General features: G+C 41.1%; 1 protein-coding gene across 5 annotated transcripts; it reads right to left on the bottom strand.

Annotated features, from left to right (window-relative positions):
* Nucleotides 1-269: 269 nt before the first annotated feature.
* On the bottom strand, nt 270-18,333 carry MACIR (macrophage immunometabolism regulator). Of its 5 annotated transcripts, XM_047870078.1 has the most exons (4): nt 17,810-17,862; nt 16,894-17,090; nt 10,290-10,379; nt 270-2,785 (listed from the first exon to the last, which is right to left on the bottom strand). In XM_047870078.1, exon 4 carries the CDS (start codon nt 2,760-2,762, stop codon nt 2,139-2,141), a length of 624 nt encoding a protein of 207 aa, XP_047726034.1. In that variant the 5' UTR covers nt 2,763-2,785; nt 10,290-10,379; nt 16,894-17,090; nt 17,810-17,862; the 3' UTR covers nt 270-2,138. The 5 variants fall into 5 exon arrangements, with proteins under 5 accessions (XP_047726034.1, XP_047726004.1, XP_047726024.1 ...); XM_047870048.1 differs by lacking the exons at nt 16,894-17,090; nt 17,810-17,862 and adding an exon at nt 18,107-18,332; XM_047870068.1 differs by lacking the exon at nt 16,894-17,090 and having other exon boundaries at nt 17,328-17,964.
* Nucleotides 18,334-22,102: the final 3,769 nt, after the last annotated feature.

Below are 22,102 nucleotides of genomic sequence, written 5' to 3'. Positions count from 1 at the left end.
CGAAAGAGCTACATATTTCTATTTAGCTCAAGAAATTACTTAGGTGCACGAGCAGGGACAGATGTCACAGACACCCAGTTGTGTTTCCTCATGGACTGAATGCATACCATTGCCATGAATATATCCTTTACCCTGAAATACAAATGAGCTACAAATTTTTTTTTTTTTTTTTACAAAAATGGGGCCTAAAAACAAGTCCTTAGGTGGAATTCTTGAACAGTAACTAGCCTGCTGATGATGGACCTTGTTTAAAGCACCACACAACAATGTGTGTTTACATCACCCTTTTATTTCATAGTTAGAAATAATACAGTTCCACAGGGTAAATCATCAATAAATAACGGTGTTTAATCATTAAACGTAAAAATCCCAACTCTTTGGCATCTGACAGGATTCTATTTCTTGTCAAACTAATGACTGTATAGATATAGTTAATCTTAGTGATCATTCGTCAATACAATATGTTACAAAGGTGCAATTTACTTTAAAATATACAACAGCTGAAAATTTCCAGCCCACCAAGAAATCTGACCAACACAGTCTTAAGATATGGGTCAACTTCCCCAAGGCTCTTTCACATGATTTGCCTCAGTGAAAGTATAATAAATGTTGATTTAAAGAGTTCCTAGGGTTTTCTAATACTTACTCTGCTCTACATAGAGTTAGCCATTCATTCTGGCTAAATAAAAGTCATTATCTGCACCAGGAATGACCCACTCATTAATAAAAGGTGTTCTTATTTTATAAGCAAGATGGCTAACACCTAAGAAACAGTCTCCAAAATAAAATTTCAAATAAGCAGTTCTATGCTGCCAGAAATGCCAATTTGGTAATAAATTGCACCTTCAAGAGTCAAAAAAGAAAAAAAAAAATAGAAACTTTTACAAAAGGTTAAGTTACATACATTTTCCTCAAAATATATTCAAGAATAGTTGAGCTGTATTTGTTACTAAAGCCAGGGCATTATTTCTTTAGCAACAAATTAAACCAGTGCAATTGACATAAATTGTTAAGTAATCCAGGATTAACCCATTAAAACTGTAGAAGCCCTTTAGGCTCCCACACTAATCCTAGAAACTGAAATTTCAATGAGCGCTTTGAGCTGCACAGAACTAAAACTGGAATGACCCGATGCCATGCTGAATGGTATCACTTCATACTTAGTTTAAGCATTCGATAGTAGAAATCATGAGTCCTTCTATTAAAGTTTCATTCACTTACAGAACATTCAGATGCAAACAGTATTATGCCTATCATCCACAATTAAAAGAATCCTTTCCATTTTAAAGTTCCAGATGAATTTTAACTTAGAAAGTAAGCACTAAGGAAACTTTTTTAACTTATGAAAACTTCATATTGGAAACTTTCTGGAAAAGCTTCCCCCCACCCATTGTAAAATAAATACTTTGTATCCCAAATTTAATTGTATTAAGACACACTTTAATAATGCTATAAAGAAATATTTTACAGCCATAGAGATCAATAACTTTCCATGCGGAAATAAAAAAATTCATTGCTCAATAGTATTATTGAGGCAAGTGAAGAAAGATTATTCTCTTGTCAATCTGAAATGTTAATTTTTTCAGTGCAAAACCAGTTATAAAATCTTTAAACTCAATATTTAAAAATAAAAAGTGGTCCAATTCAGCAATGTTCAAGTTCTAAATTTCGTAAAACAAATCATTACATACATTTTATAGTAAAATACAGAGATTAAAGAAGTACTTGAGTACTTAAGGATATCAATTTCTAATGAATCATACCAAGTCAGCAACAACCAAGCATATAACATTCCCAATTTGAGTGTCAGAATCATAAAGATGGTATTACTGTACCCGAAGCCTTTTTTCCTAGCTAAAAAGCTATACAGACTAACGGCCAACATTCTGTGTTCTTTGCAGTTGCGTGCTCTAGAATGATTTCCCCCAAAGTACCTGTGATTTCATCCCTGCATTTGAAATCTGATCCAAACAATTTTTCTGTTCCAGGAACGCTGAGCTGATATAACCATCTGTAACATGAAGAGTCCTGTACAGAGTACAACAGTGGGTTTCCCGCCAAGCGCAGGCTGGCCTAGACTGGTCTTTTCCCGCCAAGCGCAGGCTGGCCTAGACTGGTCTGCACTCTCTATAAGTCATTCATGTGTTATTCCTAGCAAACACACGGTCCCCTCTGAGGGTTAGGTGTTGAAGCTGGTACTGGAGCACTTCGGTGTCCGCTGGCTCCTTGATGTTCATTTTATCTAGATTGAGGTAGTCCAGAGATTTGGAGTGAGCCCTCTTACCTTTAAGAAGACAAAGAGGCAGGGGCCCATGGAGGGCCTTGTAAGGTTCATAAGGTAAAGATTTAGTGCACTTGTCTCCCGAGCTGGGCATCCGCCTTCGCCTCCTGCCATTGACCGCCGGAATCTCGTATGGCTGGTAGTACCTACTTCTGGTTTTATACAAACGAGAGGAACGTGCAAGTCCTGCATCCAGCTGCTTGGAGCGCATGGAAGGCACAGCTTCTCCCTTACTCTCTTCACCTCCTGTGCACTTCTGGGCTAACTTCAGGAGTTCCTCACCAGTTGTGAAGCCCACCAGATAGTTAGAGTCCATGTGCAGGATCTGGTAGCCCGACACAGTCCGGCGCATCGGCGAGCACGGCGTGCTGGAACAGCGCGGCTTCTCTGCTTCTGCCTTTCCTGGGGAGCTTGCCTCCGCCACAGGCAAGGGCAGGGTGGCCAGGGTACTTCTGGACTCTCCATTAACATCTACTTCCATCTTAGGCACCAGTCTGCGCACCCCTGAAAGCAAACAGACTCAGATTGTAAAGGTATAAGACACAGAATCCTGGGCCACGCTGATCATTTTAGAAGGCTCAGGGAGCATGAAGTAACACTGGCCTGAAGAACAGCCAGTGAACAACCGCCAGATTTTTATCTGTGTCCATAAAGCATTCCAGAGCAGGCATAAAATGACTACTACTTCTCTGCCTTCAAGAACTCAAAGGCAGGTTAAATTAAAGTCTGGAGTACTACGAAAAGGTTCAGACAAGAAGCAAAAAGAAAACAATACTTCTCTAAATGAGGCACTCCACACAAATCACACAAAGTTTATTCCTCCATGTGCTATTAAGCAAATCAAATACAGATCTCAACATTAAGCAAATAAAAATACACACAGTTTATTTACCAAGAATGCACTAAACGTTCCCAACCTGAAAATTTAAATCTTTACATTTTCCATCATTTAATTTAAAACAAGCACTCAGCTCCTCACGCCCACAATTTTTTCAATTGTGTTTAAGGGACTTTTATGAAAGATAAAAACCTTTCTGCAAAGGTTCCAATCAGACCCAATTTTTCTTTTTAAGGTATGGGGAGCCTTCAGGGAAAGTTCCCCAAATGTTGTAAATGTTGTTCCTCCCATACACCCAATGAATTGTTTAGAGCAAACCATTTTGTAGTTTAAAAATAAACCCCAATCCAATACATCAGGTCATTTTTAACAGTGAATTTATATAAAATATCAGATGTACTTTGATTGTTTAATCAGCTATTGCTCTGAGAGTTATTTTATTTTGCAATACCTAAAACACTGTACTTTTGAATAGTATAAAAAATGGCAGAACAATTCTCAATGAATGCTGGTATTATTCACCACGATGATCACATTACATAGTTTGGAAAACCCTACTGACACCAAGTACCACAAATAATGGCCACGTTTCTAGAAAGCCGCAGATAAATCAAACTTTGGAAAATAAAATACTAAGGAAAACCAAGTGGCCGTATCATTTCAGAGAAACTTTATTTCTACTTGATCATCAATCAGAAGTAGAAAACACAGTTTTAAGAATCTCAGATGGCTAATCAAAACGATGTCTAAGAGTCAACTATTAAGATGTCAACTTTAAGATGAAAAATTTATTGAAAAATAAATTTATTAAATAATTTTTATAAAATCTCGTTGTAAAACAACCTTTCCCTAATTGAAGCTCTTCCCAAAGTTTGGGTATTCATTTAAAATCCAAGCAATTCTAAAGCTTAATTTAGAAGAAAAAAAAAAAAAAAGAACCTTATTCCCTCATTTACACGCTATACTTTCCTTCATTAGAAAATAAACCAAGACTATGAAGAAGTTCCCAGATACTATCCTGTCCTCACTACAGCCCACATCTATAGCACAACTGAAAACTAACACTAATAAGAATTCCTGAGATACAGCAAACGCCAAAGGGATCCACAGAACTCTACTTACTTCCTGTTCTAAATCTTAGACTATGCATTCCCAAATTTAATTTAATCAGGATACTGTAGCCCTTCAGACCCTCCAGATTTAAAGCGATTGACTTTATTCTATATTATTAATGTAAAAATAAATTTATATTTGACCGTGTAATTTATAGCTCTGTTAACAGGACAGGAATAGTAGGCGACTATCAGCTACTTTGACATGCATACAAAAACCTGAAGATTTCTTACCTAATCAACTTTAGAGAACCCAAGCCTCATCAAACCTTATGCTGAACAAATGTTGACCCTAAGCCAAATGACAAACTAATTTAATACTTTCTTTCTCTCTAATTCTACAGCCCAGAAGAAGCAAGAAGACAGATTCAAGGCCTCCAACCTACCTAACCTGACAGGCAGCTATAGGCACGAAGTGTTTCTCTGATACTCCATTCTGAAAGACGAGGAGGGTCAGTGAGGCTAAAATAACCCAGGCTACAGAGGAAAGAGAACACACACCCAGATGGGTACCTCACTCAAGAATGACCCAGGTGATGACACTCCAGCAGTTAGTCCACATTAAGTGACACAATGGTTTAGGTCTCTTCCAAACCTGGTACCCCATGAGAGTCCACAGACCTCCACCAGCCACGTTCCTGCATTCTCATTTGGTACATTATAAACTTCCCCAAACCCATGAATTCACACTCCACCCATTCTGATTTGGGTAATAATTCAAACGGAGCTAGGCTAAAAGTCTTTTTTGCCTCTGAAGGATAAAAATTGCTAAACAAGGTAACACACAAAATCACCACAAAGAAGAGCAGGCACAGGCTTCCGTGATCAACAGAATCACTTGGAAGTGTGTTCCTATACTAAGCCAATTCTGCTGCATCGAGGCAGACCATCAAGAACTGTGAGACTCTCTAGAGGATGAGGATAAAGGGTGGCAGGATACAAAGGTCTGAGAGTAAAAGGCAGAAATTATCTATTATCTAGAAAATAAGCACCTAGAAAATGAGAAAACTTAAGACAGTGAGTAAAGTGATGTATAAAGGTCAAAATCTGATGGAACATGAAACATGAGGTACGTAACCACCACTGCTTAAGTTTCCAGCAGCCATAACATCACACAAAAATATCACCTGGCCTGGGCAAAACTGCCTAACAGGATCTACAGGCATTTACCTGATAGACAATGATTTCACCCAGATTGTCAAACAAAAGGAACAGATGTGGTTAAAGAGCTCTGGAAATTTCAGCCAAGCAGCCCTGGTGTAAGAAACCTACCGTTATTTTGCTAAGGTAAACAACCCGCTCCCTTGTTAGAAAACACCAACGAATGAGAAAGTCAAAGAAATAAGCATTTCTAATACACTCTAACAAATATTTAGCCTAGTAACTAAGGTCAATACTCTACGTCAGATTTCTGAATTATAGTCTCACTGTGCTGGAACATAAAAACGCTGTTTGAAATACACATAAAGCTGCAACCTACTCAATCTCTCTTGATGCACAACTGTAAATTCTGGAGAACTGTGCACGTTTTTGCTACAAAAGCATCAGTATTTCTGCTCCAAACAGTACGAGAGTCTCAAAACTAACAGCTCTTTTAGGTGGCTTCACTGGTTTCTGCAGTGTGCTGCCAAATTCATGAGAACATCTTCAGACCTTAATATTCACGTAGGAATGAATGTCAATGCTGCAACAACCTGAACTCTTGCAGACCACTTAGTTTTTTTTGTTGTTGTTTTTTTGTTTTTAAAGGATCCTTTTTAATTAATATATTGCCTTTCTAAAGAGCATCCACTATGCAGCACTAAGGAAGCTAGGTAGCGGCGGGGTTTCAGAAAAGAGAATGCTGGTTGGCAAATATTTTGTTTTTAGCTAGGTGGAATGCTGACTAAGCAGCATGCCTTCCATTCTTCAATGTGACTGAAAGCAAAGTTTTTATGCTATTAAATTCCTTAGAATTTCCTGACTGCATTTGCACACTGGAGCAAGATCCTGGGAGTAGTTAGCAAATCAGCTTCCACAGGCTATCTCTTAAGTGGGTAGAAGTAGTATAGATCACATCTAGTATGTTCTGAAGAAGTCTAGGTACTTTCTAATTCTGCAATCCTACAGAAAAAAAAAAAATAATAATAATACACCAGTGACGCTAAAGATGGATGTCCAATATTTCACATTGCAAAATTTCTCACTAAAACCACTCATCAGGAAACATGGCTACCATGACTACAATTGGAGATGGCCTTTGTTTGGCAGAACATGCTTCATATTTTCCCATGACAAATTTGCTTATAGGTTTGTTATTCTTCATAAACTGCTCATGACTAAGCATTTTGTTTCATATCCTAAAATAAACTGTGCATCATAAACGCATACTGCCAAGGTAAAAGATTACAAGAACTCTTGTAAACACTGCGGGTATGTGCAACAGGCACCCTCTCCCACTGCATCAATAAGAATAAACATGAGGCGGGAAATCAGGCACAATGCTAACTTCTGCACTGCTGAACACTAGAAATCAGAGACCAACAATATCCTTATTGATTCCATTAATGCCTTTCATATATAGTTTAAAGCAAAAATAAAAACTGGAAACAGAAAACAGGGAAAGTATTGTTAATAATAACAAAAGCAGCAAAATTTCTGTTGATAGAAGAGTCTAGAACAACACAGTACAATGAGAATAGAAAAGTCAACTTGTAGCTGAATAGTACTTTTAAAAGTGAGCTTCTTAAGTATGTTCGAAGAACAAACATAATTCATATATTTTTTAAAAATTTTATATAATTAAAAAAATTTTCTTTAATTCCATATCAAATTGCCTCACAATCTAATCTGTCACAAGGGGACTAACATATACTTATAAAACATGCAAGACCTGACAGTGTTCACGGATGCCATTTATTTCTTTGAAATAGATGAGGATTCAAAATTAGACAACACTAGACAAGGTAACATGTTTTGCTAGAAAAATGTACACAGTGCATACAGTGCATATTTTAAAAACACTAGGTACAGCCTGCAATTATGAATTTTGGTTGCAACTAATGCCAACAGGTACAAACCACAACACACATGTGGGGAACCCAGTACAGCAAGATGAGCACGGTCAAAAGACTGTGACCTGTCTAGAATCTGTTCAGCTTTGAACACTCCCCAGGAAATCTAACTTCCTAAGCATGTGGCACAAGGGGCCTTAAAAAAATATAACCTAAACACCTTAGCTCCTTAGACCAGCTCTGAAAATAGCTGAGAAGTTTCACAATTGCCACACAAAGAATTCTTTTTGAGAAATACTGCATTCTGGGAATTTTTTTTTTTAATCAAGCCTATCAAAAAAAAGTCACCACCAGTAATCAAAAAATTGTTCCATATGTTTGAACCACTTTTAGTAACACACAGCAATCCCATTTAAAAGAAAACAGATATAACTGTCTAAATATACAGAACAAAAATGTCACCATGTGAACCAAATCCTTTTCAAGAAATGAACCATTTGGAATAAAGCCGGCTCTTGGAAAATGGGGAGTCTCCTAAGCATGACTACTGTCAATCTAGTAATATCTAGAACCACCTAGTTTTAATGCCAGAATGATTTTTGGATTGCATGGCTGCTGAACTTCTGAAGCCATGAAGGCAGGGGCCTGCCCAGAGTCAGGCAGACATTTCCTGGTTTCCTGTCTCCATCAACTTCATCATGCTGGGCCTGCAGCACATGGTTCCCAAGCTTGTACACATGCTAACATCATCCAAGGAGCTTCAAAAAATACTGATGTCTGTGCTCTACCCCAGATCTGTGATTTAATTCATCGGGGGTACAGCCTAGGGTCTGAAGTTTACAAAAGATCTCCAGGAGATTCTACTATGCAGACATGTTTGGGAACTTGTCAGAGAACTTACCTAGTAGGAGAATTTCACTGCCTTGTTTGTTTGTTTGTTTGTTTGTTTGCTTTCAATCAGTGATTATTGTCATATTAGTGGATATCATTTTTGTATGCTCTGAATTGCTAACAACCTATCCCTAAGACCTTTAACTTACTGTTTCTAATCCATTGTGGGCTTAATAATGATCTGCTAACCAACCTTGTTAAAACCGGATATAAAATAAAAATAAATCAGTGCTGAATGAGAACCAGGCCCCTTCATCTGCACATACTTTGGTACAGTTACTTTAGTTTCTTAGCAGCCTCTGTCAGATACAGCTCTTTGGACAACAGTCTGGCAATTACTTGTACAGTTAAATAAGTACTTATTAAAAAACCCACCTACCCAACTTGTAGGCATTTACCTACTAAGAAAAATGAAAATATATGTTCACACAAAGACCTGAATGTGAATGTTTTTAACAGTTTCATTCTTAATCACCAAAAACTGGAAACAATCCAAATGTCCATCAACAGGGAAATGGAAAAAGAAACCATGGTCCGTCCATACAGTGGAATACCACTCAGCAACAAAAAGGAGCAGACTAGCATTACACAAGTGAAAGTTGCAGACAGAAAATGCTACATACTGTGTGATCCTATTTATAGGACATTCTGGAAAAAAATCAATGACTACAAAATGCTACAAGGGGGGGTGATTAAAATATTCTACATATTGACTGTAGTGGTCTTTCTACAACTGGATACATTTGTCAAAACTCATCAAACTATACAAAAGGGTGAATTTCACTATATATAATTTATATGTCAATAATTCAGACTTTAAAAATAAAAGAAGTCTATCACATATTTCCAAGTTTTTGACTGTCCTACTTTTAAAATTCTTCACATTATCTAATCTCAGAATCAGAAGGAATCTTAATGGCTGTTACAGTGTGTTTGAACACCTTCAATTACAAGTAACTTACTGCCTCTTGAGTTGGTTCATTTCACCTTCTGCAGCTATGCTAGACTGTCCTATCATTTATAAATATATCTATAATTATGTATACATGCATTTGTCTACAGACATGGATCTGGAGAGAAAGATAGAGACAAACAGACACACACATTCCTGTAGCTTCTTCTCACTGCAAGTAGTTTTGTGCTTTATTTAAATCAGATGAGTTAATAACCCAGCCACAGTATTTCTTACTCAGTATCCTCTAAAAGTATTTTGTACTTCTTGCTTTCTTTCTCAAAACTGAAAATGTAGTAATGTTTCCATTTTTTCAATGTTTTAAAATGCATTTTCATAAATCTAATAAGCTATATCTACCTACTGACACCAAAGTGTTGGTTTTCCCCCATCATTCTTTTGAGTCATTCTGCTGCTGACTGCTAATTTGGAAATCACTCATTAGGAAACTAGATTTTTTTCCCCCAAGGATTCCCCCCACCCCCCAAGGATTATGATGACTCTAATTCAAACGAAGGACCTACAAAAACATTGCCCAAGCAGGACATACCAAAGCATGAACTCACACTAACACACTTTTTAAAATGCTAAAAGCTATAATGATCATTATTAAATGTTTTTCACCTTCAAAGAGATGGAGTCACATGGACACCTGTGTTAGCACAGATACACAGATGACACACTGAAAAAGAACTAAAAGAAGACAACAGCACTGCATAATTTGAACGAGTGTAAATTCATGGAGTAATAAAAGGAAAGTCATACTTGCCGTGAACTGCTACATGACCAAGTGAAAATGATGCTCAATTCAGTCACCTGTTTGCCATTCTTTATGTGGGATAATACACAACTAGAACTTTTTGCAAATTATTGTGCCAATCCCTAGGGATTCATGTTTTACTAAAATCTCCCTGAAATTAGAGCAACTACCTCTTAACTACTCTATTTTGAAATCTTATTCCATAAAATGTCCTGTATCTTATAGGAAATAAAAAAAAAAAAAACCTACTCAATCAATGAAGCAAACACTTCAAGATAGTAACAGTCTCATTCTGCAACAGTAATTTCAGTTCTCATCATGAAAAAATTCGTAATTGTAGTGTACATATTTGTAATGATATACTGACATTTCATGTTCATTGTTTATGTGGTCCTTAAATTACATTACGATACTATGTTCACACAACTGGTTAAAAAACAGAAAAAGCAAAATATAACTCACCAGACTAAATCCCAGAAGATGTCACTGTACAATGTCCAATGAGTCCCAAGGGAACACAGGCATACTATTTTTTCTGCTCTACTCCAGATACTAAACATGGAATATAAAAATAAACCTTTAATATAACAAGTAACACAACTTACAAAGCAATTATAAGAATTCTAACTGCAAAAGAGGATGAAACTAGCAGGAGGTACTAACACCAGGTACAGGTTAGAGAGGACACAATATTAATTCATTTCATTAAAGCAATCTGAGTTTGTTCGGCTAAATTTTAACTTCAAACACTTTATCATGTTTGTTCCTCTGTATTCTGCTGCTGAAATTCTACCTTGAGACTAAGAGCAGCTAACTGGACTAAAGACAGAGACACAAAAACTTGGGGGGTTCAAAGTCGATTCCACCACCAATTCGTGTGTTCAAGAGATTCAGAGTATCCTATGGAAAAAGTAACCCTGAGGCTGAGGTCAAAAGAACAGGTCCTAGTCCTGGCCTTGCTAACAACGCTGCCTCTTGACCTTGCATCAAGAGCAATTATTTAATATGAGGACAGTACCACCCTTCCTCCTCATACAGTTGTTGTATGGATCTAATGAGAGGAGGCAGGTGAACATATTCTGCAAAGTCCTTTATGGATGTGTGATGTTATTGTCATGCAATTAATTTTTGGTGTCTACTCATTTTAGCCACAAAATAGCAACAATTAAAAATCCTTCATAAGACTGCTGCTCTGAAGCAAATAAACGGAAAGGTCTTGGAAAACAATGCCCTTCCTTCCTTCCTTCCTTCCTTCCTTCCTTCCTTCCTTCCTTCCTAGCAACAATTTGAAAAACACTTCTTTGGAGTTACCACAGTGCTTAAGGTTTCTAGCATCTCCTTTGCGTCTTCCCCCTACCTGGGAAGGTAATGTGTAAGAGAATCTATCTGTATCTCCTACCTTCCTAGTTAATTGACTTAACTTCTTAAGGCTAAGAAAATTCCCCAAAGTCCTTTCCACCTGTAAAGATTTCTTTGGTTGCTGCATTTCTGTTGTTGTGTTTAACTTGGGGTGAGGGAGCCCCAAACGAGCCTTGTGGAGCCACTTCACCCCCACAGGTGCACAGGGCCCGACACAGCGGCTACCATGAAACATGCCCAACTGCAAACAGCAAGGGAAAAGGCAAGGACTTTGTCACTTTATTACTGTCCCCTTGCCAGGACTGAAGAGTTTTAGTCAAAGGAAAGGGATAATTCCCGAATTAAAGGGATCTGCCCCTGCAGCTTGAGGAACTGGAAGGAGTTCGTGCACCAAGAACGGTCATCCCGAGCAGCTCACACGTTTATCAGCCTTCGGAACGTGGGTCCACTTAAGAAACAGACACGCTCCCTGCCACCGCCTGTGGCACAAACCCGGTTCAGACTGGGGAGCCAAGACACCTCGATGATGAACACTAGCTTCTCCTCCAGCAATGCAGCCTCTGGTTTTTACATAAAGTGAACTGTGATGTCACGAAGCTGTTGCCTGACAATACATTCTTTATTTCATACACTCACCCCTCCAAATTTCCCCAATACTACCGTTAGAAAGCTCAACTTGACTTCTTTTCTTTTGTAGATGTTTCTTTATTTTTGAGACAGAGACAGAGTGTGAACAGGAGAGGGGCAGAGAGAGAGAAGGAAACACAGAATTTCAAGCAGGCTGCAGGCTCTGAGCTGTCAGCACAGAGCCCGAATGGGGGCTCGAACCCACCAACTGTGAGATCGTGACCTGAGCCGAAGTCGGAGGCTTAACCCACTCAGCTGCCCAGGCACCCTGGCAACCTGACTTCTTAATTCAAGTAAATCGATTTTTAATGGAGAAGGGAAATTAAAGAAGAAACTAAGACTTTTCAGCACCTTCTGGACGCCAAAAGCCCTACACCATTGTTTTTCACTGCATCTTAACTTCTACTCCACGAGGACGCATCCTCCCCAGTGTAAGTATTCCATCAGGTGACGCTGTCTGAACCCGAACCCCATCTCGTCTGACTCCAAAGCCCACTGACGTTGCTTTATATACATGTGGCCTCTGTTCAGCCATAGGCCCGGATGTACAGCTTTTTACACAATAACCATGTTCCTGAAAATGTAAATTAATTTCTGTAAATGGAATTCTATTTCCAATGTGTGGGGAGGCACTTTATTTTAAAGCTTTACTGCCTCACTTGTGAAATGATTAGAGGGAGGTAGTTTTAGCTACTAGTTCTAGTGTTATTTCCAAGTGGAAAGTATTAGGATGTCACAGCACATAGTGCAGTCTTCCACGAAGTCATTCTAAGTCACGGGCCCTTTCTTCCAGGAGCGGGTAAGATACTTTAAAATCATAAATCGTAAGGCAGGACAAACACGTATCAACCAGTGGTTGGGCATCAAATACAGATCGACATTTCCGCTGAATATTTCAGGACTACATCTATCACAAAGTGAGATAAACTTCATTTAGACTTCTAGCAATTTTAGATTGAAAACCCAGCAGGAGGAACATGGGAAAAGTCTGGATCTGGTTTAAGTCTAAATCAAAAATCGTTTTCAAAAACAGTATAAAATCTCAAACTTTCATAAAATTTGCACCATGTACTTGGTGATACATGCTTCCCTTCAAACTTTTAAATGCACTGAAGAAATGTATTGTCCAACATTTTTTCAACAGCAAAAGAAAAATCAACCTAAAACTTCATTCTGGATTGGGAAACAGAGGAGCCTTAAAGTAATTATCCCACTCGTGCCCCGGAGCTGATGTGGAAGTCTAGGAAATGGTGGTAATTTCATAGTAAACAAAGTGTAGTAACTGATTATCCCTAATAGGGCACTGCCAAGCCAAAAATAGAATACAAACACAGAGTCCAAGGGAGCCACCCGGGCAACACCAAGGTACGGCAGCTCCTTTCCTGGTCTCAGTTTTACTCATTTCTGACTTTGCTTTCTGTCAGGCGTGTACCACCTGCTATCTGTGCACAGGGACTAAGAGGAGGAGGAGGATAAAGATGATGAAAAAGGGGAAGAATCAAAAGAATGAGACCAGACACGAGTATAAGAATATAACTTCTTTAAAGAGACTGCCTATAAAGGAAACTAGTTACAAAAACAAACAACAAAACAAAAAACTATAGTAAGGGCTTACCCTCATCTACTACAAACAATTAGGAGTCTAATATAAAAGTTTCCAACAGATTGGGATTTTTAATAAAAAAGAAACCAGTATTTTTGAACACCTTCTTTACGCCAAAAGCTATAAGCGATTTATAGCTACTCCCTGAGGAAAATACTACCCCCATTTTAAAGTATTCAATCAAATAATACTATTTGAGAGTCCAAGCAAGAATCTCAATGCCTACCGGTCTGACTCCAAAGCCCACGGTCACTGTCATAATAGGGAAGGTGAGTTAATACGCTTTGTTTACTATGAAATTACCAACCATTTCCTAAATTTCCACTTCAGCTCCAGGGCTGGCGGAGATAATCACTTTAAGGTTCCTCTGCTTTCAAATCTAGAATAAAGTTTTAGATTGAAATAACATTTTTAGAATATTTTTAAAATCTATAAATCTCTTAACACTTGCAACTGATTCTGGCCAATGTTTTGAACATGAAGGCTTGGAGACGTATCAATGCATCTCCTCTCAAAAACAGTCAGCAAGAAGGAAAAGAATTCACGTGAAATTCTTACAAGATGTACTAAATGCTGTGTAGAAAGACAGACTGAAGTAAACAGACCAGAGGCTAGAGTACATAATGCTTCCAGCTATAAACAGCTGAAACAAACAGAAAACCCTGTGACATTATCTTGTAAGCACTGTAAATAGGGAAAACTGAGCATGGCCAAGGACTTCCCCACAGGCCTCTGGATAGGGAGGCCATGAGTGAGTAAGCAAAAGACATTCAACACATGACTGCAAATGAATCTTCTGCAGATAGAAAAGTTTGCAAACTGGGGCACCTGGATGGCTCAGTCAGTTAAGCGTCCAACCTCAGCTCAGGTCATGATCTCACACTCCATGAGTTTGATCCCCGTGTCAGGCTCTGTGCTGACAGCTCAGAGCCTGGAGCCTATTCAGATTCTGTGTCTCCCCTCTTTCTGACCCTCCCATGTGCATGCTCTGTCTCTCTCTGTCTCAATAATAACTAAAAACATTAAAAAAAATTTTTTTTTAAAGTTTGCAAACATTAACTAGGAAGTGTGTCAAATTTCACAGGCAAGGTGATAGATAGCAAAACAGGTAAATAAAGAAGAATGTCCTTCAAAAGTAGGGTGGCCATGTCTCTGTCAGAGCCCGTTCTCTGGCATAATTATTTATAGCACACCCTTTATCTCTCAAAAGTGTCCCAGTTTGGCAATTACATTGTTATTCTACTCAAAAGTAATATTTAACAATGAAAAGGCAATGAATTAAAACAGGGGGGAAAAGGGAAAGAAAGCCCCTTCTGCTTGCACAGTGGCTTCCCATACAGATCTGAGGAGTATTTCTTTGGGTGTATCCATTGAGCCATTCAATTATTCATTTACTCATTCTGTCATTCAACAGTATTTCTGGAGTTTTATTATATCCCAGCATTGTACAGGCACTGGGGCAAATAGAAAAAGTGAAGCTTGGAAGGAAAGACAGACAGACATGGAAATAATATACATCTAATACACAGAACAGGAAACCTGAATGGTCCTGGGAACCCAGAGAAGGGAGTGTTTTTTTTCCCCCAAATGCAGAAAGCTCCCACATGGAAATGTTCAAACCCACACATAAAATCTCTACACTCAAAAAAGCCCTAAGTATCAGACTTCAGCACAGATCCACTAACAAAATAGCAGTAAGAAAAAAAATTAACATCTATCACTTCCAAACCATATGGTTATAAATATGAAGGCCAGGAAATAGCCCTTGCAAAATTCTGGTAAATAAATCCCACTAATCATTAAAGATTATGTTATGAAAAGATAAATTTTGGGCAAAGGAAACTGGTAGAGTAGAGGTTATGAGTTCTAATTCTAGATTCAAAAACACAAAGGAAAAAAAAAGGAAACAGGGAGTATTTCTCAGAGTAACTCTTTGAGGACCGATCAGTAATTTTAAAAAAGCACCTGGAAAAAAAAAAAAAAACAGCTATTTTTAAAAGTCGCATTCAGATTAATGAAAATATTTTGCAACCACCAGTCTCAAATATTACTCTAAAAACAAAAAAGACACAGACCAAAACATCTCTCAAGTCACAAAACACTGAGCAGAAATAAAACAGGTTAGCTGCTAAAGCACAACACACACAATGAAAACGAAATGCTTAGCTGTGCCTACCCTACATGATCCTCTTAAAGATTACTTTAATCTTACTTTTCCATTCGTAACTCATAAAAACTAACATCAAAAATTTTAAGAGCTGTTGAGTGTGACTGTTCTGAAACCATCCTTGACCTTACAAACAAATCACTAATCTCACCAGGGTGGTAAGACAACCCATAATTGGTTCAGTAGACAAAAATGTGTTTCTCTTGCTAGTATCAGTTCTTTCAATAGCAACCCCCTCAAAGTGCAGCATTCATTTTCCCCTCTCTTTCTGCTAGTAGAAATTAAAGCTAGATTACCAATGTCTTACCATTATGTGAAGTCACCTTCTACTTTTAGAAAAAAAAAAAAATGGGAGTTTCACTACAAATATGACTGATGGTAACTGGAACTGGAGGTCTACATGCAGTCTTTACAAGAAATTTGCCTCCTAGGAAACATAACTGAAATGGGACAGGTGCACACGGTGGAAATGGCTAACCTTCCACATGAAAGCTTAAAACCAGAAACTTCTTCTGATAGGCCTGTGATGAAATCAAGAGTTCTCTCTGGAGGAAAGAGGTGATTCTTCCCCCAGAGGATATAAATGGGCAACAGCAAAGAAAATTTAAACACTGTATACAAAGTTTTATCACTTCTACCACACTACATACTTTTAAGAGTGTACAATAGCTTCCCAAAGCATACAAAGCTACACAGAGAAGGTAAACAAATTTACTGACCATTATGCAAGGTCAATGAATATCCTATGTATCTTATATCTTGGAATAGTCACTATTAAACAGTCTCATTTGCAATTAACTAAAATGCTGACAGAAGCATTTTCTATACACCATTCTTATCAAATCAAGAGGTCTAGGGGCTCGTTAATCCTTGTATTTCATCCTGGACATTTTATTAAGTTTATAATGCATACACAGTTACATGATAAAAACAGTGAAATCTGTGAAACATTCATTAAACATAACTGTAAGCACAAAGCATGGCCTTTAATTAATAAAGTACCAAAAGCTTCTGCAATAATAACCAACACTTTATTTTGAAATCACTGGGAAAATAAACTGAGAAGAGATCATTTATATCTCCCTGAGAGTGTAACTTCTACAGGGTTAAAAAAAAAAACATACAGAGCAACTAACAACTCTAAATTGTAGAGTGGCTCATCTGAGAAAAACAATGTAAAATGAAGTCTAGTAACGTCAGAAATGTTTTGCAAGAATTGCTCTTTGGGCTAGGAGTAGCAAGCATGCGATTAAATGCTACTGCCTCCATTCTTCCTCAAATGATTAAAAAGTTCCCAGCCCCAGTTTTACCTATGTACAACCACCATGCACAGACACTGTCAGCATCTTGGCTCGACACTCATCAGTAACCCACCCGGATGCAAACCGAAGTGGGTGGAGAAGCAGGAAAACCCTAAGGACGTGGAACACTTGCAAGGGGAAAAGGACGGGGCCGTCATTCCCTTCATGTTCCCATCTCCTTGCTGGCAGATTTGCAGATTCCACCACTAGAGAGAGTTTGGCAGCTTCACAATGGGGCCGCCTGCTCAGCGTCTGACTGCCGCCCGCCTGGAAACCCCTTTCCCCCGCTTATCACCCGCCCTACAAAAGTCCACCCGCGACAGGTGGGGAGAGGGCGGCAATGCCCAACAACAAATCTGCCGCTTTCGCTTCTGGCCAGCAACCCGCCCCAATCTACAAGCGCGCCCCTCCCGGCACTGCCGGCCTGTCCGCCCCCGCTGTACCCGCAGACGCGCAGCGGGCGCGGGCTGCGGGCTCTCGGGCGACCTCACTCCCAGGAATGCAGTGGGGGCGAGGAGGGCCGGCGAGATAAGACCTTCAGGGCTCGCCCGTGGGCGCTATCTGGCCGGGGCAGTCGCACCAGGCGCGCGGCCGTGGCGCGCCGCCAGAGGCGCAGCAGGCCGGGGAAAGAGCTACTTCTCAATGGGGCCCCGAGGCCGTCTGCCCCGCGGTGCGGGCACGCCGGCGGAGGAACCAGCGTGCGCGCCAACGCGCCTGGACTTCCGCACCGCCGCACCGCGGGAGAGGCGCTCCGGATCGCCGAGTCCCCTCACCTCCCCGGCGAGCGCACGCCGCGCGCACACGGGGGCGCACGCCCCCGCACACTCACACGCGCTGCACACTCACGGCGTCTCCAGCCCCACCCCTGTGCCAAGCAGCCGCGGGCTCCCCGCACCCCGTAGGGGCCCCACCCAGTTCACCAGACCCCAGCTTCCAGCTCGGGCGCTCAGGGACCAGCCCGCCGAGGCTCGGGGCCCCTGGGGTCGCCTCGTCGTCCACCCCGAGGCCGACCCGCCCGCCTGGGGTTCCCCGGCACCGCGCGGGCACCGCGGGCACCGCGCGCCCGGCCCCGACACGAGGCAGGGAGGAAGGGGCGGTGCCGCGACTGGGCTGGCACCGGAGCTCAGTGACTGGAGCACCCCCCAACCCACCCACCCATCACCACCACCTTTTCTGCAGCACAAAAGGTTGCAGGCGGAACCGCCGTCCCCGTGCAACCTACCGGTGGCCCAGGGCTCTGCCACCTCCGCCGCGCCTGGGCCGCAGAGCCGGAGAGAAGGGCGGGAGAGGCGCAGGGCTGCGGCGCCGAGATCCGGGCAGAGGCCGCCAGCCGAGCCAGCCGGGTACCCTCTCCTCTCCCACCGCGCTCGGAGCCAGCTACCGCCCGGCGTAGTCCCCGCCTCCTCCTCCTCCGCCGCCGCCCGCCTTCCCGCCCTCCTCCCTCCGGCTGCGGAGGCGCAGCCCGTCTGCGCTGGGCCCGCCTCCTGCGCCCTGCTCTGACACCCGGAGGAAGGGCGGGCCGGCCGGAGAAAGGCGCTAAGAGGCCCGAAGTAGTTGGCGGGGGCGGGGGAGTTGCGGACTGGGAAGGGGAGGAGGAGTCGTAACACCTCCTCCCAGTCCAAACCTGCAGCCCAACTGAGGAGCTCCGACTCGCTGGCCTAGGCTGCACGTACGTTTCCTCAGGTGGTGTGGTGATGTTTGTCATTCGTGAGTCTCTGCTTAAAGGACTCAGCCCTGAGCAGACTGAAAGCCCATGAAATTACAAATTTGACCCTTCAAATCTTAGAAAACTGCTAAATATCTAGGGAATGGAGTGAGGTGAATTCAAATTCACATTCTGATTGGATTAGCTATTTTTGAAGCCTCAGGCTTGATCTTTTCCATTCTTGTAAGAAATTCTTTTCTTTGATCAAGATTTTCTGTTCTCAATTCATATGCATCTCCTCCGCCAAACAGGTTCACAAACTCAGTGATAAGAATATATGCCAAGACTTTACACGTGCATTTCCAAATTTACGCCTCCCGACAAATTTGTGAGGGAGTGACCGATTATCCACATCCTAAAGGTTTGGAAAGTTTAACTTCCTCGAGGTCACACTTGTACTTAGTGCCAGAGCTGAGTCTGAACCCAGCCACTGGAAACACGAAATTGTTTATAGATGTTGCTAATTTATGTTCCAGTCTCAATCCAAGAGAGTTGTTACTGTTCGTTCTTTTTTTTTTTTAACAAAATACTTTATGTGAACACAAAAGGCATAAACTTAAAACAAATTTAAACAAATCTTGATTCAAACTTGTTCCCAAATCTGTATATGCTTCTGATAACATAAAAACAAATAAACCCGAACATGCCTGTTTCAGAAGAGCGATGCCCATCGGCTTCTCCGCTAGAAGACATTTTATACTACCTCTCTGTGTCCTAAAGTAAGTATGGGAAGTTAGAGGGAGAAGAAGACTTTGAAGACTATTCTCTAAAGAACAATTTTAGAAAACACAAATTACTTAAAATTTTTTTTAATGTTTAATTTTTTTTAATGTTTTTATTTGTTTTTGAGACAGAGAGAGATAGAGCATGAGCAGGGGAGGGGCAGAGAGAGAGGGAGACACAGAATCTGAAACAGGCTCCAGACTGTCAGCACAGAGCCTGACGTGGGGCTTGAACTCAGGAACTGTGAGATCGTGACCTGAGCTGAAGTCGGTCGCTTAACCAACTGAGACACCCAGGCGCCCCTTAAAAATTTTTTAAAATGTTTATTTACTTTTGAGAGACAGAAAGAGAGAGCGTGAGTGGGGAAGGAGCAGAAAGAGAGGGAGACACAGTATCTAAGCAGGCTCCAGGCTCTGGGCTGTCAGCACAGAGCCCAAAGTGGGGCTCGAACCCACGAGCCACGATATCATGACCTGAGCTGAAGTCGGTTGCTTAACGGACTGAGCTACCCAGGTGTCCCCAAAAACATAAATTATTTTATTTCAAACGTAGATGTGTACATAACTTCTCAAATATAGAACCTGGCACAACATACTAAGTATCAAATAAACGAATGGATTTTTTTTTTTTTTGCATCAGTACTTCAGAACACACTGAAAGTTATTGCAGATTATAATCTGTGTGACACAGCAGTGAATTGTTCTGATGATCATTCTCATAAAACCACTTCCAAAACAATGTGTATATTATATTAGGAAACTTCCTTTCATTCTGTCCTGTCTGAAATCTTAAAACCTTTTCAGAAGAATGCCTTGTACTTGCTCTTTGCTCTGAACGTTTAGTGATGTTTTTTTGACCAAAAGCAACAAAGTGCTGATTTGTCCTTAAGTTTTTTTGTTTTTAAGTTTATTCATTTAGAGAGACAGAGTGAGAGCGAGCACCTGTGCTCAAGGGGCATGCAGGGGAGGGGCAGAGAGAGAGAATCCCAAACAGGCTCCTTGCTGTCATGACAGTGCAGAGCCCAGTGCAGGGCTCCATCCCACGAATTGCAAGATCATGACCCGAGCTGAAATCAAGAGTCAGATGTTCAAATGACTGAGCCACCCAGGTGCCCTTGCCCTTGAGTTTATTAGGCTCCAGGCTAACCCTCTTAGGAGAGCATTGTCTCCAAATTGCCTTGCTCCTTGGGTGGTGCTTGCATCCTTGCCTTAACTCCTCATCCAATCAAAACTTCAGTCTAGGATTGTCACATAGAACACCTACCTAATAAACCAATTCGTGAGGCGGTTAATGACTGATAATAGCTTTATGTGTGGCCCCTCAATGACATGTCTGTGCCACCTAAAGACTCTGACTGGGACTGCCTTAATTCAGATGTGTTGTGGCTTGTAGGGGCTGAAGCTCAAGGGAGGTGGGGAATGTGGAAGCTCTTGCCAGAGCTTTCCCATATTCTGTGAAGATGATCTATTCAATCTACAAAGAAAAATGCTGTGCTTATAAACAATAGGGACAAAGGTAGAATAGACCTTGTGATCTGAAAGGCCATCTTTGCCTCAAGCCAGCCTCCCCAGAAAAATCACTTTAAAATGACGGTTTTCTGGGAAGGATTATACATTGATGTAAATAGTATTTATGATGTAAATAGTAAATAGCAAACAGCCAGCTTACGAGAACAGGATAGGTAAATTTGATAATAACATAGTGGATATAAAACAGAAACTACAGGGGCGCCTGGATAGTTCAGTCTGTTAAGCGCTGGACTTCGGCTCAGGTCATGACTTCATGGTTTGTTAGTTTGAGCCCCAGGTAGGGCTCTGTGCTGACAGCTTGGAGCCTGAAGCCTGCTTCAGATTCTGTGTCTCCCTCTCTCTCTGCCCCTCCCCTGCTCACATTCTTTCTCTCAAAAATAAATAAATATTTAAAAATTAAAAAAAAAAAGAAAAGAAAAGAGAAACTACAAAGCCAAGTGTGTAAGAAATACCACATTGCACATTTCCTCTAAACCCTTTTGTTTGCATCAGGGGCTAACTAGAAAAATAGAGACCACTTCAAGTTTTTCCAAACAGACAACTAAACACAAGGAAAGGATAACACAGGCAATGGAAGAACTCAGAAGCTAAACAGGGGTTGGTGAAGTGAGCATAGACCCTTGCTGGAGAAATAAGGGGAGTAGAGAGGGTTACTGGAGCCCAGGGACCCAAAAGTATGGCCAAACTGGGAGCTATGGCCAACCTGGGAGCTATGGCCACAGAGGAGAAACAGCTACTGCCAAGTAGTCCTTTATGGCAGGGAAAAGGGGGAAATGTACATAGGTTCTCCTCTCCTCCTGCCCTCTGATATCCTGCCAGTGCCTGACATTTAGCCAAATGTAGACTCCTGCCATCATGAGAACCAGGAAAACACCCTTCAGGGCTTAGCCCTTCTGCAACATGGAGGCAAACAGGGGAAGGGCATGGGGTGTGCATCTAAGGGCAAACAGGCCCCAGATCAGCACATCTTTTTATTTCACTTTCAAGGCTTCAGTCTTTCTTCAAGTTTTTTCCCCACTCCCTTGGGTAGGGTCAGAGTTCCAAGAGTTCCATTCCAGGCCATGGGTAGGTGGTGATGACAGGCAGTGGGAGGAAGTCCTTTGGTTTATATGCAATTATCCACAGAGGTTTCTATTGTCCTTTCCCAGAACTATCACCTACAGCAGCAGGCTGCAGTGCACAACATGTCCATAGATGGGATGGCCCTGTCCTATATACTTGAATCCTCCCTTTAGCCCTCTCCTGTTCTAGCACACACTTG

Source organism: Prionailurus viverrinus, chromosome A1 (genome assembly GCF_022837055.1).
Source record: "Prionailurus viverrinus isolate Anna chromosome A1, UM_Priviv_1.0, whole genome shotgun sequence".
NCBI classification, from domain to species: domain Eukaryota; kingdom Metazoa; phylum Chordata; class Mammalia; order Carnivora; family Felidae; genus Prionailurus; species Prionailurus viverrinus.
This window is presented reverse-complemented; position numbering and strand designations above follow the sequence as displayed.